This window comes from Ovis canadensis, chromosome 3 (assembly GCF_042477335.2).
Source record: "Ovis canadensis isolate MfBH-ARS-UI-01 breed Bighorn chromosome 3, ARS-UI_OviCan_v2, whole genome shotgun sequence".
NCBI classification, from domain to species: Eukaryota; Metazoa; Chordata; class Mammalia; order Artiodactyla; family Bovidae; genus Ovis; species Ovis canadensis.
The window spans coordinates 184,851,624-184,870,688 of NC_091247.1; the positions used below are offsets into that span (position 1 = coordinate 184,851,624).

The 19,065-nt window shown below is 43.0% G+C and overlaps 1 protein-coding gene and 1 long non-coding RNA gene across 11 annotated transcripts in view; one reads left to right on the plus strand and one right to left on the minus strand.

Annotated features, from left to right (window-relative positions):
- Positions 1-260: 260 nt before the first annotated feature.
- LOC138435912 (uncharacterized) lies at positions 261-8,549 on the minus strand. Its single transcript, XR_011255288.1, has 2 exons — positions 8,014-8,549; positions 261-863 (listed from the first exon to the last, which is right to left on the minus strand). It is a non-coding gene; the product is annotated as an uncharacterized lncRNA (long non-coding RNA).
- The window catches only part of HMGXB4 (HMG-box containing 4), a 34,046-nt gene continuing 22,980 nt past the window's right edge, over positions 8,000-19,065 (plus strand). For 2 of the 10 annotated variants that reach the window (XR_011255287.1, XM_069581093.1), the window contains exons 1-5: positions 8,191-8,296; positions 13,122-13,221; positions 13,870-14,018; positions 14,282-14,360; positions 15,146-16,104. Coding sequence is in view for 9 of the 10 variants with exons in the window: in XM_069581093.1 (XP_069437194.1) it covers positions 13,191-13,221; positions 13,870-14,018; positions 14,282-14,360; positions 15,146-16,104 (1,218 nt within the window). In the remaining variant the exon portion in view is untranslated. Of the gene's footprint in view, positions 8,922-13,121; positions 13,222-13,869; positions 14,019-14,190; positions 14,361-14,467; positions 14,583-15,145; positions 16,105-19,065 lie in introns of all 10 variants that reach the window. The other 8 variants (XM_069581096.1, XM_069581098.1, XM_069581097.1 and 5 more) reach the window with 8 other exon arrangements.

The window sequence follows — 19,065 nt, forward strand, 5'->3', positions numbered from 1 at the left end:
ATGGATACAATGCAAATGCCCAAAGTGATGAAAATGAAAAAATAAAATCTGGCACACTGCCACCATAGAATACTATGCAGCTGTGAAAATAAATCACTTCATGTACTTGCGTCAACACAGATGGACAGCGAAGGCAAAATTTGTGTGTGCATTTTGCAGCTGGGTTTCTGATTTTGCTATTTCATGCCTTCTTTCTTTTTTCTCTCTGATCAGCCCAACTAGAAATTTACCCATTTTACAGATCTTCTCAAAGGACAAGCTTCTGAAAATAAACCTTTATTTGGAATAATTTTAGACTTACAGAAAACTTGCAAAGATAGCTGAGAAAGTTCTCATACACTCTGCAGTTTCAGATTCCCCTTTTGTTACTAGGTCACATTACTGTTGTATATTTGTCAAAATATAAGAAACCAACAAAGATACATTAGTATTAGTGAAACTCTAGACTTTGGATGTTCCAGGTTTTCTGTTAATGTCCTCGTTCTGTTCCAGGATCCATTACACTGCATAGATTACCACCTTGCATTTTGCTGTGCTTGTGTCTGCTGGTCTGTGACTATTTTTCAGCCTTCCCTCATTTTTCACGACCTTGACAGCCTTGAGAAGTACTGGTCAGGTGTTCTGGAGACGGTCCCTCAATTGGGTGTGTATCTGATGTGTTTTATCATGGTTTCGCTGCAGTGATGGATTTAAGGGAAGAACATGTGCTCAGTCACTTAGCTGTGTCTGACTCTTTGCGAGCCCATGGACTGTAGCCCATCAGGTTCCTCTGTCCATGGAATTTTCCAGGCAAGAATACTAGAGCAGGTTGCCATTTCCTACTCCAGGAGATCTTCCTGACCCAGGGGTCAAATCCGCGTCTCCTGCAATGACACGCAGATTCTTTACCACTGAGCCACCTGAGAAGCCAGAGGAAGCCTGCCTCAAGGTAAAGTGTCTTTCTCATCCTGTCATATCAAAGGTAACTAGTATCACTTGGTTAAGGTAGTACTTGTCAGAATTCGACATCTACAATTACTACCTTCTCTCTCCATGACTATAGTCTTCAGAACTGAGTCAACTGAGTCTAGCCAACTCTCAAGTGGAAAGGTGGGAATTAAGCTCAACCTCCTGGTGGGGTATTATTTGGGATTTTTCTACAATGCATATTTGTCTCTTTTCCCCTATTTATCTGTTCAATCATTGATATCATTACCAAGTCCTGTATACTTATTTTATAACCTTGGTTATGATCCAATAGATACCATTTAGTTAGTTTCTTGAATTGCTCCAGCTCTGACCATTGGGAGCTCTTTCAGGTCAATTCATCTGTCCCTTTGACATACCCTCTCTGCTCCCCCCGCCACACACACACACACACACACACACACACACACACACACACACACACACTCTCCATTTCTCTTCGTGAAGAACTCTTCTTACTTTCTGGTACTGCAGCGTGCTTCAGGCTCATTTGTGCTTTCTCTTCCCCAGCCCTGGAATCAGTTTTTCAGTTTCATTCCTTTTCTCTATCATTTGTCTGCTTTCCATTTTAATGATTTCTGCCCTTCCTCTATTATTTCCTCTCTTCTGCTTATTTGAGTTTAATTTTAATTAATTTCTCTAATTTTTTTTTTTTTTTTGGCTGCACGGTGCAGCATGTGAGATCTTAGTTCCCCAACCAGGGGTCAAACCCGTACCCCTGCAGTGGAAGCACAGAGTCCCAACCACTGGACCACCAGGGAAACCCCCAACCCACTGATAATTTCTTAAAGTGAAAGTTGATGTTACTGACTTGAAACTTTGAGACCTGTCTTTTGTTGACAGATTTAGTACCATAGATTTTAGTACTATAAATCTTCCTCGGAGCCCTACTTTAACTGCATTCCACACATTTTGATGTTTTGTGTTTTTTGTTTTGATTCAGTTCAATATACTTCCTAATTTCCCTTTTGACTCATTTTTGGATGTCTGCATGATTTGAAGGTATATTATTTAATCTCCAGATAGTTGGGAATTTTCCATAAAGACATTATCTCTATGTCACTGATTTCTAGCTTAGTTCCATTATAGTGAGAACATATTTTACATGACTTGAATCGTTTCTAAATTTATTAAGACTTTTTTAATGGCTCAATATATAGTCTATCTTGGTAAATGCTCCATGTGCTCCTACAAAGCATGTATGTGGTTGGGTGGCACATGCTAGTAAAGTAATGCTCAAAATTCTCCAAGCCAGGCTTCAACAATACGTGAACCATGAACTTTCAAATGTTCAGGTTGGATTTAGAAAAGGCAGAGGAACCAGAGATCAAATTGCCAACATCACTGGATCATCGAAAAAGCAAGAGAGTGCCAGAAAAACATCTATTTCTGCTTTATTGACTATGCCAAAGCCTTGACTGTGTGGATCACAAGAAACTGTGGAAAATTCTGAAAGAGATGGGCATACCAGACCACCTGACCTGCCTCTTGAGAAATCTGTACGCAGGTCAGGAAGCAACAGTTAGAACTGAACATGGAACAACACACTGGTTCCAAATAAGAAAAGGAGTATGTCAAGGATGTATATTGTTACCCTGCTTATTTAACTTATATGCAGAGTACATCATGAGAAATGCTGGGCTGGAGGAAGCACAAGCTGGAATCAAGACTGCTGGAAGAAATATCAATAACCTCAGATATGCAGATGACACCACCCTTATGGCAGAAAGTGAAGAAGAACTAAAGAGCCTCTTGATGAAAGTGAAAGAGGAGAGTGAAAAATCTGGCTAACAGCTCAACATTCAGAAAAAAAGATCATGTCATCTGGTCCTGTTACTTCATGGGAATTAGATGGGAAAACAGTGGAAACAGTGGCAGATTTTATTTTTGGGGGGCTCCAAAATCACTGCAGATGGTGACCACAGCCATGAAATTAAAAGATGCTTACTCCTTTGGAGAAAACTTATGACCAACCTAGACAGCATATTAAAAAGCAGAGACATTACTTCGCCAACAAAGGTCCTTCTAGTCAAGGCTATGGTTTTTCCAGGAGTCATGTATGGGTATGAGAGTTGGACTATAAAGAAAGTGGAGCACCAAAGAATTGATGCTTTTCAACTGTGGTGTTGGAGAAGACTCTTGAGAGTCCCTTGGACTGCAAGGAGGTCAAACCAGTCAATCCTAAGGAAGTCAGTCCTGAATATTCATTGGAAGGACTGATGTTGAAGCTGAAACTCCAATACTTTGGTCACCTGATGTGAAGAGCTGACTCATTTGAAAAGACCCCGATGCTGGGAAAGATTGAAGACAGGAGGAGAAGGGGACGACAGAGGATGAGATGGTTGGATGGAATCACCGACTCAAAGGAAGTAAGTTTCAGTAAACTTCGGGAGTTGGTGATGGACAGGGAGGCCTGGCGTGCTGCAGTCCATGGGGTCGCAGAGTCAGACACAACTGAGCGACTGAACTGAACTGAAGCCAATTAACATGCTGCTGAAGGTTTTAGTCGCATTTCTGATTTTCTATTTAGGTATTCTATCAGTTATTGAGAGATGGTTGTTGAAATCTCTGACATAATTGTGTTTGTCTGTTTCTCCCTACAGTTCTTCTGACAACAATCTCTGATTTTCCTTAAGGTTCTGCCTGACCTACTCTTGGGTGAGGATGTGACCTAATTTAACCAATGAGCATATCCCATGCCTTTGCTCGTACTGATTGCTTTCTGTTTGGACATATGAAGCAATTCAGGAAAGAAGAGTCAATTCCATGATATCTACCAAAACAAACAGGAAAAAGAAACTTTCTCTCTAGGGATGTTGCTACCAATAAAGATAATAAAGCCTGAAACTATTGGAGTCACCACCTGGAGCCTGAGAATAAAGCCAGTTCAGAAGAAAGCACCAAAGAGAAATGTCAAGAGAGCAGCTGGAGCTCCTCCCTTGATCCGGCCACAGCTGAATGCACTGGCTAATAATGTTAGCCAATAAATTCTCCTTTCCTGTTGAACAATTTTGAATTGGGTTTCTGTCGCTTACAACTAAAAACATCCTGACCAATACTGAAGAAGGGAGAAATACATTCTTGAGGCTCTTAAATACTTAGCAAGGATGCTAATGTCAGGTAGGTGTCCCAGAAGTGCAATCCCACACCATTTGGTGAAACTCATTGCCAGTCTTTTTGGTGAGCAGGATATGGGCTGTGCAGAAGGTCATTATGCTAGAGTTATTTTGTGTGTGCGTGTGTGTGTTTACATTTGAGGGATACATTCAACAACTCTGTCTCAAGTGTTTTCACATCTCAGCATCTCACAGTTGTAAGAATAGTAATTAAACAGAATCTGATCTTCCACATAGCATAAAGGAAGAGAGAGCATGATATGGCGAAAACGGCAGTGAACCAAAAGTCCAATAACCTGGTATCTAATCCTAATCTGATCACTTATTGACAGCATGGGTTGAGACAAATTCCCCTGCTCCTCTTAACCTTGATTTGTAAGTCTGTAAAGTGATAAGAATGACTATACCATCTTCAAGCACCTGTCCAATTCTGGAATGGACAGCCTGCTAGGATAGAGGTTCCTAATCTTTGATAGGATCTAAACCCCAGAAAAATACACATGTGCACAAACACATAACTTTGCATAGAGTCTCATGAGTTTCACAACTTTAGAAGCCATTCTTCTAAGATGGAACTAAGATGGACTGGAATGGGTGAATTTAACTCAGATGACCATTATATCTACTACTGTGGGCAGGAATCACTTAGAAGAAATGGAGTAGTCATCGTAGTCAACAAAAGAGTCCGAAATGCACTACTTGGATGCAGTCTCAAAACGACAGAATGATCTCTGTTTGTTTCCAAGGCAAACAATTCAATATCATGGTAATCCAAGTCTATGCCCTGACCAGTAATGCTGAAGAAGCTGAAGTTGAACGGTTCTATGAAGACCTACAAGACCTGCTATAACTAACATCCAAAAAAGATGTCCTTTTCATTATAGGGGACTGGAATGCAAATGTAGGAAGTCAAGAAACACCTGGAGTAACAGGCAAATTTGGGCTTGGAGTACAGAATGAAGCAGGGTAAAGTCTCACAGAGTTCTGTCAAGACAACTCACTGGTCATAGCAAACATCCTCTTCCAACAACACAAAAGAAGACTCTATACATGGACATCACCAGATGGTCAACACTGAAATCAGATTGATTATATCCTTTGCAGCCAAAGATGGAGAAGCTCTATACTGTCAACAAAAACAAGACTGGGAGCTGACTGTGGCTCAGCTCATGAACTCCTTATTGCCAAATTTAGACTGAAATTGAAGAAAGTGGGGAAAACCACTAGACCATTCAGGTATGACCTAAATCAAATCCCTTATGACTATACAGTGGAAGTGAGAAATAGATTTAAGGGACTAGATCTGATAGACAGAGTGCCTGATGAACTATGGACAGAGGTTCATGACATTGTACAGGAGACAGGGATCAAGACCTTACCCATGGAAAAGAAATGCAAAAAAGCAAAATGGCTGTCTGAGGAGGCCTTACAAATAGCTGTGAAAAGAAGAGAAGTGAAAAGCAAAGAAGAAAAGGAAAGGTAGACCCATTTGAATGTAGAGTTCCAAAGAATAGCAAGGAGAGATAAAAAAGCCTTCCTCAGTGATCAATGCAAAGAAATAGAGAAAAACAACAGAATGGGAAAGACTAGAGATCTCTTCAAGAAAATTAGAGATACCAAGGGAACATTTCATGCAAAGATGGGCTCAATAAAGGACAGAAATGGTATCAACCTAACAGAAGCAGAAGTGGCAAGAATACACAGAAGAACTGTCCAAAAAAGATCTTCACCACCCAGATAATCACGAAGGTGTGATCACTCCCACTCACCTAGAGCCAGACACTCTGGAATGTGAAGTCAAGACGGCCTTAGGAAGCATCACTACGAACAAAGCTAGTGGAGATGATGGAATTTCAGTTGAGCTATTTCAAATTCTAAAAGATGATGCTGTGAAAGTGCTGCACTCAATATGCCAGCAAATTTGGAAAACTCAGCAGTGGCCACAGGACTGGAAAAGGTCAGTTTTCATTCTAATCCCAAAGAAAGGTAATGCCAAAGAATGCTCAAACTACTGCACAATTGCACTCATCTCACACGCTAGTAAAGTAATGCTCAAAATTCTCTAAGCCAGGCTTCAGCAATATGTGAACCGTGAACTTCCAGATGTTCAAACTGGTTTTAGAAAAGGCAGAGGAACCAGAGATCAAATTGTCAACATCCGCTGGATCAAAAGCAAGACAGAGCCAGAAAAACATCTATTTCTGCTTTATTGACTATGCCAAAGCCTTTGACTATGTGGATCACAATAAACTGTGGAAAATTCTGAAAGAGATGGGAATACCAGACCACCTGACCTGCCTCTTGAGAAACCTGTATACAGGTCAAGAAGCAACAGTTAGAATTGGACATGGAACAACAGACTGGTTCCAAATAGGAAAAGGAGTACGTCAAGGCTGTATATTGTCACCCTGCTTATTTAACTTATATGCAGAGTACATCATGAGAAATGCTGGGCTGGAAGAAGCACAAGCTGGAATCCAGATTTCTGGGAGAAATATCAATAACCTCAGATATGCAGATGACACCACCCTTAGGGCAGAAAGTGAAGAACTAAAGAGCCTCTTGATGAAAGTGGAAGAGGAGAGTGAAAAAGCTGCCTTAAAGCTCAACATTCAGAAAACTAAGATCATGGCATCCGGTCCCATCACTTCATGGCAAATAGATGGGGAAAGAGTGGAAATAGTGGCTGCCTGTTTTTTCTGGGCTCCAAAATCACTGCAGATGGTGATTGCAGCCATGAAATTAAAAGACGCTTGCTCCTTGGAAGGAAAGTTATGACCAACCTAGACAGCATATTAAAAAGCAGAGACATTACTTTGCCAACAAAGGTCCATCTAGTCAAGACTATGGTTTTTCCAGTAGTCATTTATGGATGTGAGAGTTGGACTATAAAGAAAGCTGAGCGCAGAAGAATTGATGCTTTTGAACTGTGGTGTTGGAGAAGACTCTTGAGAGTTCCTTGGACTGCAAGGAGATCCAACCAGTCTATCCTAAAGGAGATCAGTCCTGGGTATTCATTGGAGGGACTGATGTTGAAGCTGAAACTCCAGTACTTTGGCCACCTGATGCGAACAGCTGATTCATTGGAAAAGACCCTGATGCTAGGAAAGATTTAGGGCAGGAGAAGGGGATGACAGAGGATGAGACGGTTGGATGGCATCACCGACACAATGGACATGGGTTTGGGTGGACTCCAGGAGTTGGTGATGGACAGGGAGGCCTGGTGCACTGCAGTTCATGGGGTCACAAAGAGTCGGACACCACTGGGCGACTGAACTGAACTGAGATGCCATTCTATATCTCTAAACTCCCTGCTCCACAGAAACTATGACAATAGCTTCTGCTTAGGCTTCTTCAGGGAGCTCACTACCTTACAAAGTAGTCAAACATAACTGAACTGCGCTGGAAAAATTAATTCGTCTTCATACTGAACCAAGAGCTGCACACTGTAACTTCTACCCATTGATCTAAATTCCCCAGAGCAAAATGGGGAAAAAACAAAACACTTTCCTTCCTTTGTGTAGCAACTCTTCATTTCTCTGAAAACTGTTTCTAACTTTGAAATGCAAACGATTTATGGGGAGAAATGCAGATGACTTTCCATGCAAATTATTTTTCAGTGCATTGTTATAAAGATATATTCTGCCTACCTCATCCCAAATACGCCAGTCATCTAAATGCAGATGCTAAATTCCAGACAAGCAGCACTGGTATTAATCTGCACGACTTTGCAAAGACAAGAGTTATTGTATAAAAATATATTGAAGGAAACAGCAGAGTCTTTTGGAAAGAGCACTTCAGTAAGAATCAGAACTCTTTGAAGTGGCTGGTAGCCTGTCTTGCACTCCAACTACCTGTGTATCCTTGGGCAAGTCACTTAACCCCTCCCTCTGAACCCCATTTCTGATCTGTAAAATGTGACAGAACCTACCTCACAGAGATGCAGTGAGGATCAAATGCTGTCCTGTTCGTAAAGCTTCTAGCCCAAGCCTGACACAGGACAAATTCTTATTACAGACTAGCTCCGGGGCTCAGCAAGCCCAGCGTCTCATTCGATGCGCTCGGCGCTCTTGCACCAGCGGGATTCCCCTTCCCAAGCAGAGTCTGCGCTCTGGGCTCGACTGAGGCTCCCTGGTCGCTCGCGCTTTTCTCTCCTTCTCCAAGATGGCGGCGGTCGGCGGCGCTGAGGCGGGATCCGGGCGAGCCTAGTGAAGGTAGCGGCGAGCGGAGCCCCCACGAGGCCGAGCTAGGCCCCCACCCCCAGGCGGCAGCGGCCCCGCCCCGCCGCCACCCGCCGCCTCGGGCCGCGACACCGCCCCGAGAGCGCCCCGGGCCCTTCGCGGCCTAGCCCAGGGGCCGAGCCGGGGACTGGAGTAGCGGCCGCAGTCCGCCCCCGGGAAGGGGCTGGAGCGGGCCGAAGGAGGAAGGCGGGCGGGAGCTGTTCAAATGGGGAAGGCGGGAAAGTGCGGGCCGGGAGGGGGCGTGCGGCCGCCCCGGGGGCCCGCGGGCCGAGGCCGCCCCTCCCCCTGCCCGGCCGTCTCCGCCCTCGGGGGCGCCTGGAGCCGCCGGGACGCGGGAACCCGGGTCGCGGCCGCCTTGCGGCTCAGGACCTGGAACACAGGGTCCCCGGGCTGTCAAGGGGCAAGGGAGCCGGGGTGATGGGAGGGCCGGGGCGCGGCTGGCAGGAGTGGATGCGACGAGCTTTCTTTTTTTTCCCCTCTTCGCCCAGCTTTGTTGAACTAGCTGTTGCTGCAAAACTGCCAAGAGAATCCCGTTGGTTTGCCGTGGGGACCACAAAAATGGTGGTCTTGGGGGCTCTTTGTAGCAATAACCTGTGTGGTATGTAATCTTTGCGTGCGACCCAGTTTGAACGTGCCTTCCTTAGTGGGATCTGCTCCATCCAGACCCATTTCCCCCCCAAAGCTGTTGCTAGTAGATTTCACTTAATTTTTCTATCGGGCAGAAGAGGAGAACCATCTTATCTCTCTGCTACCTGATGGCTAAGTTGGTTGCTGATTATATTACCCCATAGCAGAATTTAAAAACAAAAACCACTGAATCTAGAGTAGAGCCTGTTGATTGGATAAGGCTTGTCAAAATTTGTACCGCTGGGTTTTTTTGGAAATGTGTGTTGTCAGCAGATCTGTGTGGTGGTCGTGGTTCCGCTCAATTGCATCCCAATGAGAGGATTCAATCCCCAACCCTGGCTGTCGGGATCTCTGCAGTTTCCAGAGCTGGCAGGGGCTGTGAGTGCTGCATAGGTAGGTTCTTGGAGAAGGGAGTGGCAAGAATTCCGAGTCTCTGCGTCCTGAGATTGGAGGAAATTTGGGCGAAAATGAGAAGGCATCCCCTGCTCCTATCCTCAAAGTAACAACAGCAGCAATTCAGAAACTGGCAACAGCTGTATGTGCATCTTCCTTTTCCTGCACCGACTGGCAGCTTGAGTTCCTGAAAGAAGGGCTGGAAGAAGAGAACGTGGATCTTGAAAATCTTGAACAAGACTTGCCTCTTGAACTGGACCCGCGCCTCAGGATTTCGCGTACTGCCTCGGATTTCCGAGGCTTTCTTTGTCTTTTTCAAAACACACTTACATTTTGGGATGAAGAAGCTTGCTAGTGAATGCTGGGGCTGAGATGACCTCAAAACACCATCTTCTGAAACTTTTTTTCCAAAGTACTTTTAATTTAGGCTTTCAAAATAACAAAGTACTATGTCTGATGATTTCCCCTTTTTTCCTGATTGCTTTGATAACTCCGAAAGCAAAGCCTAAACATCACCCTATACTTACCTACAAGTGGAAGAGTAGCTCTGTCTCCTTTTTCATCTCTTGAAGAGAAGTCCACAAGTTTGATAATTTTCACCTTCCAAAAGTACACATTTTTCATGATGGCATGTTTCTTACTTCCACAAACAACATAAATAATGAACTTTTACTTCTGTTGTCATTTCCTAACCCACTGAAAGGAACATAATTGTAAAATTATCCTGCCTCTTGAAGTTGACAATTTTGAATTCTGTACACACCAAAATTTATGGAGTTCCGGAGAAGGAGCTTTAAACATCTAAATGAGTTTTTACGTTTGCCAACATTTAATGTAATTATGGCCTCTATTTTCTAATGTGAATATCCAGCCTAATATTTTTCAATTTCATTAATCCTCACAATCTGCTGCCTAAGCCTGGACTCTGAATTTATCATGGATAATGTTCAAGACCTGGAAAGAACATCAGGAGAGTTATCTTATATAAATGTTGCCCTAACTTTGCCTTTCCTCCACACTGTTGCTTGAGACTTCTTTATCTGGTTTCATCTTCCTTCTATGAGTCAGCATCCAAAACTAACTCCTGGGTTGCAATAATATCCTCACTTGAAAGAACCTAGAAGTTCAGGGTCCATCAGTCTGCCCAAGCTGTGAGTGAGTGAGACCATTGTATCTAATTTTAGTTTTTTAAGCTCTTGACTGTCCCAGTTCTTTACTGAGTTGGACTTGCCTTCAGGCCCCGTTCATTTTTTACCATAGGTTATTTAATCTTGTAATTTATAAAATGCTCCTCCTGTGTCTTTAGAAAAATTAAATAATAGCAGACCTAATTGTAATACAAAATGCCAGCACCAGCACACGTTTTCTGTGCTGTTCTGTGCCTCTGAGGACCAGCCCCTAATTTTCTGTTCCCTTGTACAGTTTTTTCATCCACTGGTTGTTTTTCAAAGCAGTCAGTTAAGAGACCATGAGTGCCTTTTCATAGTCCAGTAAGTGACATCATTGTTTTCTTTCTGGAGCTGTCTTCAGAGCTACTTATTCCTATTCTGACTGTTAGTTGTTCAGCTCTGTTTTATGTTAGTTTTGATATTTCCAAAGGGAAGGCCTGGTTATAAGTCTCAGGACCTGCCTTCACTTCATACAGAAGAGCATTTTGTTCTTGACCACAGATTGGTGGCCGCATTGGCGTTGAATATTTCAGATTTTTTTGCCTGTTATTTTTCAAAGGTTCTTAGCCAGAATCCATTTGGCATGGAAAACATTTAACTTGAGGTCACAAGTTGTGCTGTTTCTTGGCATTATCAGCCTATGAAAATGAATGGGGTCCATATACTCTTCTAATAAACTTACTATGCTTTAGTGCGAGTAAGCAGATATGCTGTTTTTAAATGAAATGGCTGTAATTCCCTACGATGATGCTCCTCTGACCCCTCCTGAAGTTGCACCATGTGGGTGGATGGGGGCAACAGTAATTTCTATTTGAGAAAGTTTAACGCTTAGTATTGGAACATGAAAAACTGGCTATAAAAAAAAAAAAAAGAAAAGAAAAACTGGCTATATTATGAATTTCTACATGAGACCCGACCTCATATCCGCATAATTTCCTGTGAAAAGCCCTTTGAGTAAGCAGTTCTCCAATTATTTGTAAAAAGAACCCAGTTCATTTCATTTCTTCACTTCACTCAAGCTTCTCTTACCTTGACCAAGTCCATTCTTCTTTCCACTCCTTAGGGAAGTGGAGAAATGCTTTTTTACATTTCTGAATGTTACTTGTAAATCCTTCCTGGTAATAGTTCTTTTTCTATTTTCAACATAAGCTTATCTGTGTATTGTATCTTATCTGACTTGTGCAAGTAGGTCTTTTTTCTTTTGGTTTATTTTAAATGTAACTCTTAGGAAAGTTTCCCTTGTTCATTCTTCTTTTCTTTCCCAAAAGTTACATACTTCACAATTACCTGTACCTTCCTCAAAGGGATTGTCAATATCTCGTTGAAGGGTCCTTCAGCATTTCTAAACCCCGCTATAGTTATGAAGGTAAAATAAAATATAAGTAAATAATCAGATCAACTTTTAAGCATTTCACTAACATAATGAGGGCATTTTCAATATATTTAGTATATAAAATTTAAACTTCCTGCAAAAACTTTTCCCACAGGAATTGTGACATTGGCTGTCCTAAAAATATTTGAAGACCCTTACCTTCGAGTGCAGTTTATGGCTCATCATCTTCAAAGTCAAAATGGACATATAAAGTTGAATGCCAAAAAAGTAATTTTAATAAATTTAAAGCAGTATTTAGAACACTTAAATTTTAATAGTTCTTCAGATTAGTAAAAATCTTAATAATGATAAAAGTTTCATCACCAGTGGACAGGTGGCAATTCCTCCTTATTTTCACCAGTGAAAGTGAAAGTTGTTCAGTCGTGTCCAACTCTTTGCAATCCCAATCCCATGGACTATACAGTCCATGGAATTTTCCAAGCCAGAATACTGGAGTGTAGCCTTTCCCTTCTCCGAAGATCTTCCTAACCTAGGGATCGAACCCAGGTCTCCTGCATTAGAGGCGGATTCTTTACCAGCTGAGCCACAAGGGAAGCCCATTTTCACCTGTAGCCTTTAAGAAAGGCTTGATAGCATTAAAGTTGTTTTATGGGCAACTAATGTAAGAAGTGTGCCTACTTTTACACTTCTGTGATTTTGAGCAAATTCAAAGAGCCCAACAAAATACACACCAAAAAATTATGCTCTCAAGATCTTTACTATCCCTGTCATGTTGTCATCATTTCTGCTTAAACTGCAATACAACAGATTTTAGCCTGTCACCAGTTCAACCAGTAGGGTATTGTGGTCTCAAATGCGTGGCATGATCTGTCTTCCTCTGCATCCTGCTTTGTCTGTGCAGTTTGTGACCGTATTTGAACCTAACCCTCGGACTTCATGTCGGCTTTCACCCTGTCTCAGTGTTACTAGACCTGTTGGCATTTCACAAGTTATCATGAATTTTTGAAGTTTTTTGTTTTTTTAATGGGAAGTATTTTATATACTTCCCCAACTGACAGCTTTAATTCATGAATCAAATCGAATTAAGCCTAATGCACTTGCTACAGCTTCATCCCTAGTATATTTACAAACAGAAAGAGGAGGTGGTGACAAGACCCTCCTTTATTCCTTGCTGCCCTTCCAGTCCGCCCTTGGATCACTTCGCATTTCCACCTGGAAGGTTGCTTCTCCACAGTGATTTCGCATTACAGGAGGGTTTTCCTTCTTTGTTTCTCAGACCTGGTCCTGTAGACGGGAAGGAGCCTGGACACAGGGACCCCATTCTCAAAGGCCCTGCAGGACCACCATGGCTTATGATGACTCCGTGAAGAAAGAAGGTATGACCCCTTAACCTGAGAAGCATTCCAAAGGGGGTGTCCTCTTCAATCCTTGCAGCCCATGGACATAGAGACCAGGACTGGCCATCACAGCCTGGACTCCCAAGTGATGACCCAGAACACTAGTAAAACTTCACATCATCCCCCGACTGGGCCCATGGAAACGCAAACTGGGACAGGGTTCTAACCCAAGAGTCTGAGCCATAAGTCTCTGTAGTCTATGGGGTGATCCCCAGCAGCACTCGTGGTCCTTGCCAGCTCCAGTGTGCAGGAGCCTGGGGATAGGAATCACACAGTGGACGCCCACAGAGCAGCACAGCACATGAATCCTTATTCTTTTCAGCCTTACTTCTGCAAGTCCGTGTCCACCTGCCAAATCACAACTAAGAAACCATGTCTCAGAACGCACCTTGGGCATTTGCATAGCATGGAAGCTTTGTTTCTTCAGGTCTGATTCTTGTATTTGCAGCCAACTCATCAGGACATAATGCTCACCCCCTCGGATCTAGCCCTGTGTTCCAGTGGACTTACCAAATGACATGATTCTAATTCGGAAATGGAGGGACTGTTGCATTTCATGGGTGGTGATACAGTCTTGACTTACTTGACTTTCTCGTTTCCTTTCCCAAACGAACCTGTGCTTCTCAGATTGCTTTGATGGTGATCACAGCTTTGAGGACATAGGGCTAGCTGCTGGCCGAAGCCAACGAGAAAAGAAACGTTCTTACAAAGATTTTTTAAGGGAAGAGGAAGAAATCGCTGCTCAGGTCAGGAATTCTTCCAAGAAGAAATTAAAGGTAAATTCTAAACATTTGAATTAGGAATGTTTAAACTAGTTCATAGCGTGTTTCCTAGTATTCGAAGAAACATGTTTCTTTGAAAAACATTTAAAAAGACAGATAAGCATCGTTCACATCTTTTTTTTTTTTTTTTTTTACTATTTCCTGTGTGTTACTCTATTTTCCAAAGTCAGAAATCGTCAGAAAACAACATTGGTTCCAAAGTGCCTGTGCCTCATCGTCTTATTCGTTGCTCAGTTCTCCTTCCTCTTGAATTCCAGGACAGTGAGCTTTACTTCTTGGGGACGGACACGCACAGGAAAAAGAGGAAGCACTCCTCCGATGACTACTACTATGGAGGTGAGGCTGGGGAGTGGCAGCAGGTGGGACAGGCTCTTCACTGGTTCTTGGAGTCGGGGTAGGGGAGAGAGATCCAGATGTTGCTGACTCAGTGGCCTATTTAACAGGACAGTGGTTCTTGTTCTGAGTGCCGATAAACCAGTGTGAAGGAGGAGAGAGGTGGAGGGCTGGTATTTTGGAGGATTCAGCATAGAAGAACAGTCTTCATTTGTGATACACCAGGTACCAGGTTCCTTCTCCCCCCAATCATCCACTTATCTTGTGCCCATTATTATTAGCATCCCTCTTGCCATTTGTAGTCCTGGGCCCTCCAGCCTGCGCCTGTGGGTTCCTTTTCACTCCAGTGCGTATCCACTCACAAGACCAGCTTTTCTTAGCTATATTATGCACTTAGCTGATGAGACCGACTCTTTGCTAGAATGGATTTGTCCTGAACCCAGAAACAAATGATGCTTTGTCTTCAGCGTAATCTAAAGTTGTAACTACTCGTAACCCCGCAGCCACGGTCCATCCTTCTGAGCATGCTGTCTTTGGTGGCTTGTGAAGACTCAGTGAAGAAAAACATCTTGAGTGGCAAGAACTGTCTTCAGGGTTAGAGGCAGGATCTACCAAGCCAAGAAGCACGTGGGCATCATCTCTGAATGTTTACAATCAGTTGAAGGGCCTCCCCTCCAGTCATTCCTGTTAGCCTCTTCCTCATCTTAGTTGGGGGTTTTTGGTGAGAGAGGAAACTTGCTAGAAGTTACTCTGCCATAGGGACAATTACTTTTCTTGATTACTTCTAGATATTTCGTCTTTGGAGCCGTCACAGAAGAAAAAGAAAAAGTCCAGCCCACAGTCTGCTGATACAGCTATGGACCTATTGAAAGCGATCACTTCCCCTCTGGCCACAGGCGCCAAACCCTCCAAAAAGATAGGAGAAAAGTCGTCCAGTTCCTCAAGCCATTCGGAGAGTAAGAAGGAACACCACAGGAAGAAAGTCAGCGGAAGCAGTGGGGAGCTGTCCCTGGAGGATGGCAGTTCCCACAAATCCAAAAAAATGAAACCGCTCTACGTGAACACAGAGACACTGACCCTCCGTGAGCCTGACGGCTTAAAGATGAAACTTATCCTCTCGCCCAAGGAGAAGGGGAGCAGCTCCGTTGACGAGGAGTCTTTTCAGTACCCCTCTCAACAAGCAACTGTGAAAAAATCCTCTAAGAAGTCAGCTCGGGATGAGCAGGGTGCTTTACTCCTAGGACACGAATTACAGAGCTTTCTAAAAACAGCCCGGAAGAAGCACAAGTCATCCTCAGACCCACGTTCGTCTCCTGGCCCCGAAGGCTGTGGCTCTGAGGCCTCCCAGTTCCCAGAATCCCACAGTAGTAACCTTGACCTTTCAGGGCTGGAACCTATCCTGGTAGAATCAGACTCTTCCTCTGGCGGGGAGCTAGAGGCTGGGGAGTTAGTGATCGATGATTCTTACCGGGAAATCAAGAAGAAAAAGAAGTCAAAGAAGAGCAAAAAGAAGAAGGACAAGGAGAAGCATAAAGAGAAGCGACACTCCAAGTCCAAGAGGAGTTCGGGGCTTCCCCCTGCAGCGGTGGCAGGAGAGGTCCCCATTCCGCCAGTGCCTGCTCCCAGCCTCCCGTACACCGGAGCCGCCACCCCACCCCCGCCACTTCCCAGCCTCCACACGGACGGGCACAGCGAGAAAAAAAAGAAAAGAGAGGAGAAGGACAGAGAGAGAGACCGAGGAGAAAAGGTAAGGCATGTTTTTAAAGTATGATGGAGGACAAGAGGTGAAGCAGGCTTTTTCCTTGACCGTGGTAAGTGGACTCGGAATTAAGCAGGTGAACCATTGGGAATGTAGCAAGATAAATCCACTGGAACGATGCAGAGTATAAAATAGTGCCGGGCTTCCCTGGTGGCTCAGGAAAGAACATTGCATAATCTCTAGTCCACTTTTTTTTTTTTTAACAGAAGCAACAGTTTTATTGAAATATAAATCTGATGGCTCAGATGGTAAAGAATCTCCCTGCAATGCAGGAGACCCCCGTTCAATCCCTGGGTTGGGAACATCCCCTGGAGAAGAGAATGGCTACCCACTCCAGTATTCTTGCCTGGAAAATCCAAGGACAGAGAAGCCCGGCTGGCTACAGTCCATGGTTTGCAAAGAATCAGACACGACTGAGCAACTAACACGTTCACTCATAAAATAGTACCAATGGTACAAAAATAGGAGCCATCTTAATTATTCATGGGTTTTCTTGAGAGAGTTGTTCTCCCACTGTGCCAAGCATGGGTTTAGAAATACCAAGGTTTTTTCTGACTGGCCCTTGGAATTCATAGAAGGAGCCAAACCCAATTTCTTTTACTCAGCAGTGCAGTCTGCCTAAGGCAGTTGAGAGATGAAAAGGTATTCATTCTGTGAGTTCATCTTGAAAAACAGATTTTTAAAATTAGAATGACAAAATAAGGTAACGGCTTCCCACTAACTGATACTGGCTACGGTGTGGTGTTCTTTTTAGTGTCACAGATGTGTTCTCTCACCGTGTGAGTGCTTTTCTGTGTGCCAAGACCAGTGCTGCCGTATGAGTTAAGAGGTGGGAAGAGGAGCAAGGGGCCTATAGCTCTTGGTCTCAGGAAGCTCACCATTTACTGAGAAGAAAGGAATAGAAATCAGCCGCCTTGGTTTGATTTCTGTCTCACAACTCAAGAAATTTTCTAGCAGTTGTACTGTGGGGGCTGATGGCTGTGTCATTACAGGTTTCCTTTAAAAGATAAACTTTTTTTCCCCCAGTTATCAAAGTAGCATGTTATTTGTCTAGAAACTTAGACATTCAGAATAGGAGAAAAAAATAAATCATAGTTTTTACCACCCAAGGACAACCATTTTCTTCCTTTCCCCTGCAAAGTTAAATGTCAGGTAAAATCAGAAAAGAAAAGCAACTAAGAAAGAGAAAATCAGCTATATTAAGAATATGGGATTGGTGATTTCCTTTCGGCCTATAATTGAGGCACAAGTTATTTTCCCCACTAGTAAGATTGCCGTTTAAGAAAATATACAGATCAGAAAGGAAAAAACTGTACCTTCTGATCTAAGGATCATCAAGAACTGGACAGTCAAATTCCAGGGCAGGTTTTATTCATTGTTTATTCCAAAATTATTTCACGAAGTAATACATTTCCTGTGTAAGATACTGTTTATTCCAAGAATTTCCACTCTAGTGATACATGCTAATGCCATTAATTAACCTCCTAGTAAATGTGAGGAAGGCAAGGTGGCCATAGAAAGCTTAAAGGAGAAAAAGGTTAATCAGCAGAAGGGAACACATGGAGGCAGAGAGATGTTTAGGAAGCAGGATAGCAAAAGAGCTGAACTCCGGTCCTGTGTTTCCAGCTCTGATAATATTTCTACCTGAATGCCTTGGCTACCTCAGACCGTGTATCACTCATGAAGCCTCATCGCCAGACCCCTAAGCCTGCTTCTCCCCCTCCATCGCCTCCTATAATCCTCATGTCCTACCAGTCAACCCAGACTCTCAAATCTATATGCTTATTATTTTTCTCAGTACTTTATTATGCAATTTTTCAAGCTAAAAGCATTAAAGAATTGTACAATGAACACCATATGCCACCCATTGAGATTCTGTAGTTAGTATTTTGCCATTTGCTTCACCATCCATCCATTTAGCTTATCTTTGTTAATGTATCTTAAAGTAAGTTGTATGTATCATACACTTCACCCCTAGACACTTCAGTTTGCATATCATTAACTTAAGCTCAATATTTGTCTTCTGGGCTTTTATTAGGTAAAATTCACATATGGCAAAAATGCACAAATGTTAAGTATACCATCTGATGAGTCTTGATATGTTCACACGCCTATGTGACCAAACCTCTATCATGATACAGGTACTACCCTCATCACAGATACTCAGAGGTATTTCTCATACCCCTTCTCAGTCAGTCCCACTTTTTCTGATGTTTTTTTCCAACCTTATAATTCACTTTTACATTTCCCTCCACTTAAGGTTTGAGCCTGATATTCTTCCTTTTTAATAACTTCGACACTTTTATGCCCTCTATCACCACTGCCTCATCTCTCAGTACTTAATGTAATAAATAGCCCTCTTTCCATCTCTTCCCCCATGCAGTTAATTAGTCTTACACTGATGCCAGAATGAACTTAAGTATCACTTGATAACAGTTGTCTGCTCAACATCCTCAGTGAATTTTTACTGTCTTCATGTTAAACCATAAGCTCCAGGGGGACCGAGACCATGTCTGTCTTGCTGTCCACTCTGTCCCTAATACATAATCTGCAGTCTGGCCCGTTGTCGAAAATCAATGAATGCTTGTTGAATGAATAAATATCAAAGTCCAAACCCTTGCCCAAGCATTCATAATGGCGATTTAGCCTGAAACCTCTCTTTTCAGCTTTACCTGCTAGTAGTCTGATTTGCATGCAACTGTGCAGAAACCAGACTTGCTCCTCACAGTCTGACCTCCACTCTTTGGGTTGTATTTTGCAGTGACCTTCTTCCCCTTATTTCTGCTCCTTCACATATTGAAGCTCTGCTTCCCCTTCAAGACCCAATCAAATGCCACCTCCTCTAAGACATCCTGACCCTCCAGTTATAAGTATCTAATGAACACCCTTGCTATGGGCAGTTATTGCACTTATTTCCTTCTTTATATTGGATTTGTCTTTGTGTGTATT